Source organism: Ursus arctos, unplaced genomic scaffold (assembly GCF_023065955.2).
Source record: "Ursus arctos isolate Adak ecotype North America unplaced genomic scaffold, UrsArc2.0 scaffold_9, whole genome shotgun sequence".
Classification (NCBI taxonomy): Eukaryota; Metazoa; Chordata; class Mammalia; order Carnivora; family Ursidae; genus Ursus; species Ursus arctos.
In genome coordinates, this window is record NW_026623111.1 from 58,350,201 (window position 1) to 58,363,864 (window position 13,664).

The following is a 13,664-nucleotide window of genomic DNA, read 5'->3' on the forward strand; positions in this document are numbered from 1 at the left end:
TAAGCATTGTTTAATTTTATCTTTAAAACTTTACCTTGTTTTATATCCCTACAGGGTTTTGGTGATATTTACATGTTTGTCTGATTTAACACATATTTCTACTAACTACATTTCACACATCTATTACTTCCAACATATTAGAAGTCTTTTTTGATCAGTTTTATTTACAAATACCACTTACCTGAGTGTTAGTATTTCTTTTGCTGGTGGTGACATTTGTTTTATATGTGCGTTTTGCTTCCCCAGCTAGATTATTATTTTGAGGTCAGGCACCATGTTTTGATTGTCCTGCGCCATTAGATCTTGAAGTTAGTGGGTGTGCAATAATTAAGTTGAACTTGATTGCAGTTGAGAATATTCTAGGCATATTTCCCTTTCACCTCATATAATGATTTAAAGGAGGTCTTTAATTTCTAACCACAGAGAAGTTTTTGCCTCAGTGGTCCTAGAGGTAAAAAAGAGGGGATGTTATTTTGATTAATAAAATAGACCAGACGGTCTTGGTAATTTTAGGAATACTTTGGAGATAACCATTAATGGGCCCAGATCTTTTAGGTCAGTTTAGGTTTCTTAAATCCCCACACTGACCAAGTATTTTCAGTATAATTTGCAGGCAGAATTTCCCAGATATGAAGTAATATATTGGTATCCCTATGGCTGAGATGAATGGCTCTGCAAACTGATATGGTCGAGGTTATAGAACTCTTGAGAATCTGGTAAAAACTATTAATACATGTATATTTACTCATTTCACTTATAATTTTAGGGAAGTTGTTGATCCCTAAAAATGACACATCCCAAGATGATCTGCTCTGGGAATAATAGCATTGCAGATTCTATAATTCTTCTTAAATTCAGATAGATGTTAAGCTTTTTTCAACTCCCCTTTTCTTTTCTACCCCTTTCCCATTCTAAAGTTAACTAAGGGAGTTTCCTGCATCTGAGTCTAGGAAATGAGATAGCCATGCAATTCTGGCTTTAATTAGATTTGAGTGTCCTGGGAAAATATTGCATAATATGTAAACAACATGCTGTTCTCTATGTCAAGTGAAAATAACACAAGTTTTTTTTTTTGAAAGAATTATCTTTCAGGATGAAACTTGGGGTGGGAGAGACTTTCCCCTCTTCTGAACAGCTGTTGCTGCTATTAAAACATTAAACTTAGTTTTGAAACATTTTTATTTTTGAAAGTCACGTAGGCCCCTGCTTAAAATCTTAATTCTGTTCCCACTGGGCTTTCATAGTCCAGTAAACAGTTTGCCAGTGCACATGTTGGATGAGAGAAGGTCAGCATTCCTTCTGTGCCTGTATGGTGATTCAACAAAACTAGTAAGCTTCTCTTTATTTCCAAGTTTACTTTCTTCCAAGATTCAAGAAGTATCTAAAGTCTTTGGAAAGTTGTCCTGTCCTTGGAGCAAGTACCAGTTTCCAAAGGATTCTAGCTATGGCAAATGCCAATCACTTATTTATTCATTCAGTGAGTATTGAGCATTACTGTGTGTCTAGTATTCTTGTAGGTACCAACAGTAAGTGGCAAATAAGACAGGTATAGGTTCTGCTCTTATAGACCTTTATAGGGATAGAAAATAAAGACATGAAAAAATACATAATATATTTACAGATGGTGATAGATCAAGAGTGATAGAAGTAGAGCTATTTCAATAGATTGGTGAGGAAAGCTTTCTCTGAGAAGGTGATACTTGAGTAGAGACCTGGATAAAGTGAAGGAATAAGTTGTGGGAATGTGTTTGCTGTGCTTGAGAAGCAATAGGAGGCTGTAGAGCTGGAATGGATACATGGAAGGGAGAATGGTAGGAATGAGGTGGGAGAGTTATGTAGAACTTTATAGACTATGCTTTTGGAAGGTTGAGACCAGGGGATCCATAATCTTGTTTATGTTTTGAAAGTATTAACCTGGCTATTATGTAGAGATAAATGACAGCAGGCAAGTGGGTAAGCAGGGAGACTAATAATGACATATTATTTGGTGACCTGAAATGTATCCAGTAGTGGTTTAATGATTTTTTAATATAAGCAATTAAAATTTAGTCTAGCATTGGACAAAGAAGTTCTAATATATATCTATATCTAGGACTCTTTTCAGTTCAGATCTTACTCAGAGATGAATGATTTCATGGTCCCTAAGAACATAAATCCTGGTCCTTCAAGATTAACACTTAGTATCTTTGACAGTTGGTTTTCATTTGCTTAAATTTTTTTCTTATTAGAAAGTTGAAGATGTTCTTTTTAGAAAATATGGAAAATAAAGTAAAAAAGTGAAACTCATCTATAATTCTATTGTCTAGATATAGTATTTTAACTAACTCTTGACAGTTATTTTGCTCACATTTCTGGAGGGTTTCTAAATCTGCTTATATAGCTGAGAAAACGGAGGTGCAGGCAGACACTAATTACTTGTTCAGAATTACCAGAGAAATTATTGTTGTATTCTTATTGCTTTATTGAAGTTCTTAGCCAGCCCCTGAATGGAGTGAGAATGGTATCAGTTATCAGGTTCTAGATATGAACAGTGAATTAACTAAGTATACTGTGACAAAGAAAATTAAGAGACACAATTACAGTAATTTTCCCCCTTATCCTTAAGGCCAGTGTTCCTAGATCATGTTGCAAAATATAGATCATTGTGGACCATGTATTTCCTTAGAAAAAAGAGATTCTCCCCCTCAGATTTATAACATGACTATACAGGGGCACCTGGGTGGCTCAGTCGGTTGGGTGACTAACTCTTGATTTCGGCCTAGATCATGATCTCAGGGTCCTGGGATAGAGTCCCATGTGGGCTCTGTGCTTAGTGGGGAGGGGGGCGTCTGCTTGGGGATTCTCTCTCTCCCTCGGCCACTCTCCCCGCTTGTGTGCATGCTCCCTTGCTTTCCCTAAAACAAACAAATCTTAAAAAAAAAATAACATGACTATATTATAGTAGATGTGTCCATTTGTTCACTGCGTACCTCAAAATTTTACCCGTATCAAATACGATGAACTTTTTACCTAGAAAAGGAATTCTTCATCTCTGATCTAATTTCTCTGTTCTTAGAATTTTTTTTTGATATCTATGTAGACTTCTTTTTCTGAGCTAGAGTTCTGCATGAGCCTTGTTTTTTTTTTTTGCCCTGTAATTAAAAAAACTCATTTAAGAAATTACCTGGTTGTGGCAGAGACAAGAATACTTTCTCTTACAATTTCTGTCCCTTATCATGATTAGGTAAGGCAATACCTTGTTCTGGACAAGGTAATATGGACTGCAGCATTTAAGAGCCAGTATGCCACTTCCACCCTCGTCTTTCCTTTCATGGCATTCTTCAATTGAGATAGAGGGAGACTGTATTTCTGAGTCAACATGGAGACATTGCCAACCTACATGGAAATTTGTGTGAGCAAAAAATTAGCTTTCATTGTGTTAGGTCTTTAATGTTTTCGGAGCTTTATACATAGTCTAGCAATCTTATGTGTTGTTTTTGGGTATGTTTTATAACATGTAAATAGCTTATAAATATACAATGGTGATGGCATACTTAGCAAAAAAAAAAAAGGCTTTCATAATCTAATTGTTACTTGTTTCTCCATCATTTTCCACAGTATTAATATCTCTAATTTTATATTATTCCAGGTTGAAAACACATATTGTCTCATGTCTTTGATCATGTTCTTTCCTCTGCTAGAATTCACTTTTTTTCCTTTTACCTATTAGATACAGTGCATCTTTTAAATTCCAGATCGCCATCACTTTCCCCAGGAAAGGCTTTCCTAATTTTCTGGTTTCTTGTGCATTTGGAGATTTTTCAATCCACAGAGTTTTTTCAGTTCAAATTTATTTACCTTTATCTTTGTCACTGATAGTAACTTAGGAGCTCATGATATATTCATTTTTATAACTTGATATGTAATGAGTGTCAATAGATATTTGTTAAATGAATGCCATGCTTTTTAACAGAGAGCATTTTACATCTCTGTTGGTTAACACCTTCATGAAAATTAGTTAACTGTAGACAATAAGATAGGGGACTTTTTGTGTAGACTTAGGGTGTCAGAAAGAATAAATGAGAGAGCAGGAAGGAGAAATTTTGCCACTTCACATTTTTGCTATGATCCAGTTAAGGATTCCATAGTAATGGTTATAAATGTACTATATTTCTTTATTAAATACGAGAATGTGGTAGCAGTCTTAACGCATGCTTTCCTCTCTCTTTTTTTCTTTTTTTGGTATTGCAGATTTTTATTTTTTCCCAAGTTTTTCTAATGGATGTATAATTGATATATAATATTGTTAGTTTCAGGTGTGTAACATGATGATTTGATGTTTATGTATGTTGTGAAATGATTATCCATAGTAAGTCATTATCCATAGTTACACTTTTTTTTTGGTGATGAGAATTTTTAATATCTATTCTTTTAGCAACTTTTGAATACTCAATACGGTATTTTTTTTTTTTAAGATTTTACTTAATTATTTGAGAGAGCAAGAGAATGAGCATGAGCTCAGCAGGGAGTCTGACATGGGGCTCCAGCCTAGGATCCTGAGATCATGACCTGAGCCAAAGGCAGACGCTTAACCGACAGAACCACCCAGACGCCCTTGCTTTTCTGTTTCAAGGTTGTTTTGGCTAGTTGAGGTCTTTTGTGGTTCATACATCTTTTAGGATTATTTGTTCTAGTTCTTTGAAAAATGCTGGTGGTAATTTGAAAGAGATTGCATTAAATGTGTAGATTGCGTTTGGTGGTATTGGCATTTCAACAATATTTGTTCTTCCAATCCATGAGCATGGAATGTCTTTCCATTTCTTTGTGTCATCTTGAATTTCTTTCATCATTGTTTTATATTTTTCAGAGTATAGGTCTTTCACCTCTTTGGTTTGGTTTATCCTTAGGTATCTTAATGGTTTTGGGTGCACTTGTAAATGAGATTGAATCCTTAATTTCCCTTTCTTTTGTTTCATTGTTGGTGTATAGAATTGGAACAGATTGGGGTGCCTGGGTGGCTCATTCGGTTAGGTGTCTGCCTTCAGCTCAGGCCATGATCTCAGAGTCCTGAGATTGAGCCCCACATAGGGCTTCCTGCTCAGCCTGGGGCGTGGGGGGTCTATTTCTCCCCTCCCTCTGCCCCTCTCCCCGCTCGTGTGTGTGCACGTGCTCTCTCTCTCAAATAAATAAAATCTTTTTTTAAAATCTTTTTTTATTATATTATGTTAGTCACCATACAGTACATCCCTGGTTTTTGATGTAAAGTTCGATGATTCATTAGTTGCGTATAACACCCAGTGCACTGTGCAATACGTGCCCTCCCCACCACCTATCACCAGCCTATCCCATTCCCCCACCCCTCTCCCCTCTGAAGCCCTCAGTTTGTCTCTCAGAGTCCATAGTCTCTCGTGCTTCATTCCCCCTTCTGATTACCCCCCCTTTCTTTATCCCTTTCTTCCCCTACCGATCTTCCTAGTTCTTATGTTCCATAGATGAGAGAAATCATATGATAATTGTCTTTCTCTGCTTGACTTATTTCACTTAGCATTATCTCCTCCAGTGCCGTCCATGTTGCAGCAAATGTTGAGAAATTGTTCTTTTTGAAGCTGAGTAATATTCCATTATATATATGGACCATAAATCTTAATCCAGTCATCTGTTGAAGGGCATCTCGGCTCCTTCCACGATTTAGCTATTGTGGACATTGCTGCTATGAACATGGGGGTGCGTATGGCCCTTCTCTTCACTACGTCTGTATCTTTGGGGTAAATACCCCATAGTGCAATGGCTGGATTGAGCAATAGCTCAATTTTTAACTTTTTAAGGGACCTCCACACTGTTTTCCAGAGTGGCTGTACCAACTTGCATTCCCACCAACAATGTAAGAGGGATCCCTTTTCTCCACATCCTCTCCAACATTTGTTGTTTCTTGCCTTGTCAATTTTTTGCCATTCTAACTGGCGTAAGGTGGTATCTCAGTGTGGTTTTGATTTGAATTTCCCTGATTGCTAATGAATTTGAACATTTTTTCATGTGTCTGTTAGCCATTTGTATGTCTTCGTTGGAAAAGTGTCTGTTCATATCTTCTGCCCATTTTGTGATTTATTTGTTTCTTGTGTATTGAGTTTGAGAAGTTCTTTGTAGATCATGGATACCAGTCTTTTATCTGTAGTATCATTTGCAAATATCCTTTCGCATTCCGTGGGCTGCCTCTTAGTTTTTTTGACTGTTTCCTTGGCTGTGCAGAAGCTTTTTATCTTGATGAAGTCCCACAAGTTCATTTTATCTTTTGTTTCTCTTCCCTTTGGAGATGTGTCATGAAAAATGTTGCTGCGGCCGATGTCGTAGAGGTTGCTGCCTATGCTCTCCTCTAGGATTTTGATGGATTCCTGTCTCACATTGAGGTCTTTCATCCATTTGGAGTTTATCTTTATGTATGGTGTGAGAGACTGGTCAAGTTTCATTCTTTTGCTTGTAGCTGTCCAGTTTTCCCAGCACCATTTATTGAAGAGACTGTCTTTTTTCCACTGGATGTTTTTTCCTGCTTTGTCAAAGATTAGTTGCCCAAAGAGCTGAGGGTCCATTTCTGGGTTCTCTGTTCTGTTCCATTGGTCTATGTGTCTGTTTTTGTGCCAGTACCATGCTGTCTTTGTGATCACAGCTTTGTAGTACAGCTTGAAATCCGGCATTGTGATGCCCCCAGCTTTGTTTTTCCTTTTCAACAATTCCTTGGCGATTCGGGGCCTTTTCTGGTTCCACACAAATTTAAGGGCTGTTTGTTCCATTTCTTTGAAAAATGTCATTGGTATTTTGATCGGGATGGCATTGAAAGTGTAGATTGCTCTGGATAGCATGGACATTTTAACTATGTTAATTCTTCCGATCCATGAGCATGGAATATTTTTCCATCTTCTTGTGTCTTCTTCACTGTCTTTCAAGAGTGATTTTTAGTTTCTAGAATATAGGTCCTTTACATCTCTGGTTAAGTTAATTCCAAGGTAACGTATGATTTTTGGTGCTATTGTAAATGTGATGGATTCCCTAACTTCTCTTTCTTCAGTCTCCTTATTCGTGTATAGAAATGCAACTGATTTCTGAGCATTGATTTTGTATCCCGCCACATTACCGAATTGCTCTATAACTTCTAATAGTTTGGGAGTGGATTCTTTTGGGTTTTCCATATAGAATATCATGTCATCTGCGAAGAGAGACAGTTTGACTTCTTCTTTGCCTATTTGGATACCTTTTATCCCTTTTTGTCGTCTGATTGCTGTTGCAAGGACTTCTAGTACTTGTTGAATAACAATGGCGAGAGTGGGCATCCTTGTCGTGTTCCTGATCTTAAGGGAAAGGCTTCCAGCTTTTCCCCATTGAGAATGATACTTGCTGTAGGCTTTTCATAGATGGTTTTTATGAGATTGAGGAATGTGCCCTCTTTCCCTACACTCTGAAGGGTTTTAATCAGGAAAGGATGCTGTATTTTGTCAGATGCTTTTTCTGCATCTATTGAGAGGATATGATTTTTGGCTTTTTTTCTTGTTGATGAAATCTATGACACTGATAGATTTGCGAATGTTGAACCACCCTTGCATGCCAGGGATGAATCCCACTTGGTCATGATGGATAATCATTTTAATATACTGTTGGATTCTATTAGCAAGGATGTTGTTGAGAATTTTGGCTTCCATATTCATTAGGGAAATTGGTCTGTAATTCTCCTTTTTGATGGGGTCTTTGCCTGGTTTGGGATCAAGGTAATATTGGCCTCATAGAATGAGTTTAGTAGCTTTCTATTTTTTGAAATAGCTTTAGGAGAATAGGTATTATTTCTTCTTTGAATGTTTGGTAGAATTCCCTGGGAAAACCATCACAGCCTGGCATTTTGTTTTTTGGAAGGTTTTTAATCACTGTTTCAATTTCTTCATAATTAATTGGCCTGTTTAAAAAATCAATTTCTTCCTATTTCAGTCTTGGTAGTTTATAGGTTTCCTTCAGGAAGTCCTCCATCTCTTCCAGATTGCTTAATTTATTGGCATAAAGCTGTTGATGAAAGTTTCTAATAATCCTTCCAATTTCATTGGTGTTGGTTGTGACCTCTCCCTTTTCATTCATAATTTTATTAATTTGGGTCCTTTCTCTATTCTTTTGGATAAGTCTTGCCAGTGGTTTTTCAGTTTTATTTATTCTTTCAAAGAACCAGCTTCTAGTTCTGTTGATCTGCTCTACTGTACTCCCGGTTTCTAAGTCATTGATCTCTGCTATAATCTTGATCAACTGGTTTCTCGTGCGTGGATTAGGCCTGTTCCTCTGTTGCTGTTCCAGCTTCTTGAGGTGAGAATATAAAAACTGCATTTTAGATTTTTCTATTCTTTTGAGTGAGGCTAGGATGGCTATGTATTTCCCCCTTAGGACTGCCTTTGCAATGTCCCATAGGTTTTGGACTGTTGTGTTTTCATTCTCGTTGGTCTCCATAAATTGTTTAAATTGATTTTTGATTTCCTGGTTTATCGAATCATTCTTGAGCAGAATGGTTCTTAATCTCCAAGTGTTTGAGTTTCTTCCAAACTTTTCCTTGTGGTTGAGTTCCAATTTCAAAGCATTGTGGTCTGAATATGCAGGGACTAATTTCAGTCTTTTGGTATTGGTTGAGACCTGTTTTGTGACCCAGAACATGGTCTATTCTTGAGAATGTTCCATGGGCATTAGAATAGGTTGTGTATTCTTTGGTTCTAGGGTGTAGTGTTCTATATATATCTGTGAGGTCCAACACATCTAGTATGGCATTCAGAGCTCTTGTTTCTTTGTTGATTTTCTGCTTAGGTGCTCTGTCTGTTGCTGATAGTGGAATATTGAGATCCCCTACTATTAACTTATTTTTATCTATATGTCTCTTTGTTCTGATTAAGAGTTGGCTTGTGTATCTTGCTGCTCCCCTGTTGGGGGCATATATATTCATAATTGTCATATCCACTTGTTGGATACATCCTTTAAGAATATTATAGTGCCCTTCTGTATCTCTAACTGTAGTCTTTAGTTTAAAATCCAATCTGTCTGATATGAGAATTGCTACCCCAGCTTTCTTTTGAGGTCCATTGGCGTGAAAGATGGTACTCCATCCCTTTACTTTCAGTCTGGATGTATCTTTAGGCTCGAAATGAATCTCTTGTAGACAGCAAATGGATGGGTCATGTCTTTTTATCCAATCTGCAACCCTGTGGCATTATGGGAGCATTTAGGCCATTTACATTGAGACTGATTATTGAGAGATATGATTTTAATGATGCCATGTTGCCTGTAAAGTCTTTGTTTCTATAGATTTTGACTTTCTGTTCTGTATCACTCTTGGGGCCTTTTTACTTTTATAGAACCCCCCTTAATATCTCCTGTAAGGCTGGTTTCGTGGTTACGAAATTGGTCAGTGACTGGCGATTCTGGAAGGTCTTTATCTCTCCATCAATTCTGAATGACAGCCTTGCTGGATAAAGGATCCTTGGCTGCATGTTTTTTTCTGAAAGAGCTTTAAAAATGCCCCCCCCCCAACCCTTTCTCTCATTCCAGGTCTGTGTCGACAGGTCTGACGTAATTCTGATACCTTTGCCTTGGTACGTGAGAAATTTCTTTGCCCTGGCCGCTTTCAATACTGTATCCTTGGATCTAATATTTGCGGATTGCACTATGATGTTATGTGGTGTAGGTTTGTCGTGGTTGAGCTTGGGAGGGGTTCTCTGCCTCTTGGACACGAATGCTTGTTTCCTTTGCTAGATTAGGGAAGTTTTTAGCTACAATTTGTTCAAATATCTCTTCTAGACCTCTGTTTTTCTCCACCCCCCTCGGGGATGCCAATGATTCTGACGTTGGAACGTTTCATTGAGTCAGTAATCTCCCGTAACCTACATTCTTGAGATTGGATTTTTTTTTTAAAGATTTTATTTATTTATTCGACAGAGATAGAGACAGCCAGCGAGAGAGGGAGCACAAGCAGGCGGAGTGGGAGAGGAAGAAGCAGGCTCATAGCAGAGGAGCCCGATGTGGGACTCGATCCCACGCTGGGATCACGCCCTGAGCCGAAGGCAGACACTTAACCGCTGTGCCACCCAGGCGCCCCGGATTTTTTTGAGCCAAGTTTCTATTTTAGCTTTCTCTTCTACTAACCCATCCTCCAGTCTGCTGATACGTTCTTCTGCCTCATTCATCCTTGCCGTCAGAGCATCTAGTTTTGATTGCATTTGATTCATAGAATTTTTAATTTCTGCCAGATTCACTCTCATTTCCGCCCTTAGAGATTCTATATTCTCATTAACATTTTCGTTAATACTTTTTTCAAGTCTACACATTATCTTGACCATTGTTACTCTGGACTCCGTTTCTGATAATTTGGTTATATCCATATCCATCAGTTCTGTGGCAGAGGCCACAGACTCATTGTCTTTTCTTTGCTGGAGGGGATTTCTCCTTCTCATCATTCTGAGGAGGAGAAGTTGCGAGGTTGCCCAGAGCCCAAATTATTGACTGGGACCCAGGCAGTGCGCACTTGTTTTATAGGTAACTTTGGGATGTGGGCTTCTTGATTTTTCAGCCTGCCTTCTGGGGGAGGGGCCTGCCGCGCCGATACTCAGGCAACCCTGTTTGGGTAGAGTCTCCGTGTCCCCTGCGAGGGGGGATGGGGATGGGCACGCTGTGAGCCGGTATTTCGAGGCTTTTGCTCTCTGGCGGCTTTCCCTGGTGGTCTGCTGTGCCTCTTCTGAGAGTCAGAGCAGCAGTGGCCGAATCTCAGCCTCTGTCTCAGAACAGAGGGATCGTGGACCGTTCTCCACTGATGTTCTGGCCACTTTAACTCTGTTTCTGTTGGTGCTGCCCAACCCTGCAGCGTCCCGGGATGTGCGCCCCACACCCGGCGTCCCAGCCCTCACTTCCAGGGCCGGCGCGTCTCTGTCCTTTGTGTTTCTAACACCGCCAGCCGCCAGCCTCCGTGTGCTCTGGAGCTCCGTTTCAGTGTGGTTCCTGCACTCTGGAGCTCTGGTTTTCAGTCTGGTCGCTTGCGTTCCCCGGCTCACTGTCTCAGTCTGCTCTCTTGCGGGTGCCGTCCGCGAGTCAGCCCACTCCCCAGTGCAGGTGGCTACCGCTTCCCGGCGCCAGAACACGGTGACTCTCTCCCCCTTCCGTTTATCTTCCAATATCTGTGCCCGGATTCAGGGCTCCCCGCTTCGTACCTTAATACTCAGCGCTGGAGATGTTCATTTGTAGAGATCCAGATGTATCTTCCTGCGTCTCAGGGTGATCCCGTGGATGTTCAGGATGGTCTGGTACCTATCCAGCTCGACTCAGGCGACCGGCTGAAAAAGGGGAACCCTGCTCCTCCGCCATCTTAACCTGGACCACCTCAAATAAAATCTTAAAAAAATGCAATAGATTTAGGTATGTAGATTTTGTATCCTGTGCCTTTACTGAATTTGTGTATCAGTTTTAGCAGTGTTTTCATGGAGTCTTTCCAGTTTTTGGTATAGAATATTACATCATCTACAAATAGTGAAAGTTTGACTTCTTCCTTGCCAGTTGGGATGCATTTTATTTCTTTTTGTTGTCTGATTGCTGTGGCTAGGACTTCCAGTATTATGTTGAATAAAAGTGGTGAGAGTGGACATCCCTGTCTTGTTTCTGACCATAGAGGAAAAGCTTTCAGTTTTTTCCCATTGAGGATTATATTAGCTGTGGGTTTTGCATATAAGGCCTTTATTATGTTGAGATATGTTCCTTCGAGCTCTACTTTGTTGAGGGCTTTTATCTTGAGTATGCTTTTTGAGCATTTATCAAAATGTTCATATGGTTGTTGTTCTTTTTATCTATGTGGTGTATCACATGGATTGATTACCAGATTTTTTGTTTAAGTAGACTCCACCCCCAGCTCGGAGCCCAGTGTGGAACTGGAACCCACACCCCTGAGATCAAGACCTGAACTGAAATCAAGAGTCAGATGCTTAACTGACTAAGCCACCCTGGCACCCTGATTGATTTGCAAATATTGAACCACCCTTTGCAATCCAGGAATAAATCCCACTTGATTGTGTTGAATGATTTTTTTAACTTATTGTTGGATTCCATTTGAAGTATTTTATTGAGAATTTTTGCATCTGTGTTCATCAGGGATATTGGCCTGTAATTCTCTTTTTTAGTGATGTCTTTGTGTTTTTTTTTAAGATTTTATTTATTTGAGAGCTTGTGCACAAGTGTGCAAGAGCAGGATGAGGGACAGAGGGAGAAGAAGACTTCCTGCAGAGCAGGGAGCCCGATGTGGGGCTCGATCTTGGAACTCTGGGATTATGACCTGAGCCGAAGGCAGACGCTTAACCAACTGAGCCACCCAGGTGCCCTCTTTAGTGATGTCTTATCTGGTTTTGGTATCAGGATATTGTTGGACTTACAGAATGAATTTGGAAGTTTTCCTTTTTCTTCTATTTTTTGAGGTAGTTTGAAAAGAATAGGTGTTAATTATTCTTTACATGTTTTGTAGAATTTGCCTATGAAGCTATCTGGTCCTGGACTTTTGTTAGTTGGGAGATTTTTGATTACTGATTCAATTTCTCTGCAGGTTATGGGTTTGTTCAAGTTTTCTATTTCTACCTGTTTCAGTTTTGGTAGTTTATGCATTTCTAGGTATTTATCCATTTTTTCTAGGTGGTTCAATTTGTTGGCATACAGTTTTGCTTAATAATTTCTTAATAATTATTATTTTGGTTTGTTGGTTGTTTCTTCTCTCTCATTTGTGATTTTATTTATTTGGGTCCTTTCTCTTTTCTTTTTGATAAGTCTTGTTAGAGGTTTATCAGTTTTATTAATTTTTTCAAAGAACCAGCTCCTTGTTTCATTAATCTGTTCTTTTTTTAAAATTTCCTGTATCATTTATTTCTACTCTAGTCCTTATTATTTCTTCCCTTTTGCTGACTTTCGGCTTCATTTGTTGTTCTTTTTCTAGCTCCTTTAGGTGTAAGGTTAGGCTGTTTATTTAAGGTTTTTCTTGCTTCTTGAGGTAGGCCTCTATTGCTATATACTTCCCTCTTAGGACCACTTTTGCTTCGTGCCAAAGGTCTTGCACTGTTGTATTTTCATTTGTTTCCATTTACTTTTTATTTATTTTTTGATTTCTTGGTTGACCCATTCATTGGTAGCATGCTGTTTAATCTCCATGTATTTGTGGTCTTTCATGTATTCAAAAAAATTAAAATTTGCAGATACAGATTAAAGAACAAATTCTCGTGTACTCACCACCTAAGCTTGACACCTAAGCTCACCATTTATTCATAAATAGAACTTTACAATAATTCAGAAGCCTCCTATGTGCCCCTCCCTGATTGCATTCCTTTCTCACCTTCTGAAGTAGTTACCATCCTGAATTTTATGGAAATCATTCGTTTTTGATTGTTTTCATCGTATATGTCTTCACTCCTAAATCTAGTGTTTAATGCCTGTTTTAATATTTCATAATAAATGGAATTATGCTGCATATACTTTGATGTGACATGCTTCTTTTGTGCAAGATTATTTTTGAGATTCATCCATGTTGATGTATATAGTTATATTTTATTTCCAACATTGTATGGTATTCCATGGAATTAATATACCCTAATTTATTTATCAATTCTATTTATAGGCATTTGGATTGTGTCCAGAGTTGTCCTGTTATAAACAGT

At 38.6% G+C, this 13,664-nt stretch overlaps 1 protein-coding gene across 5 annotated transcripts in view; it reads left to right on the top strand.

The window, feature by feature from the left end:
• Positions 1–1,240: 1,240 nt before the first annotated feature.
• The window catches only part of ART3 (ADP-ribosyltransferase 3 (inactive)), a 144,426-nt gene continuing 132,002 nt past the window's right edge, over positions 1,241–13,664 (top strand). For 2 of the 5 annotated variants that reach the window (XM_026509934.4, XM_048212024.2), the window contains exon 1: positions 1,241–1,477. In XM_026509934.4, coding sequence (XP_026365719.3) covers positions 1,445–1,477 — 33 coding nt within the window. In that variant the 5' untranslated portion in view covers positions 1,241–1,444. The remainder of the gene's footprint in view (positions 1,478–13,664) is intronic. The other 3 variants (XM_057309763.1, XM_057309764.1, XM_044388166.3) reach the window with 2 other exon arrangements.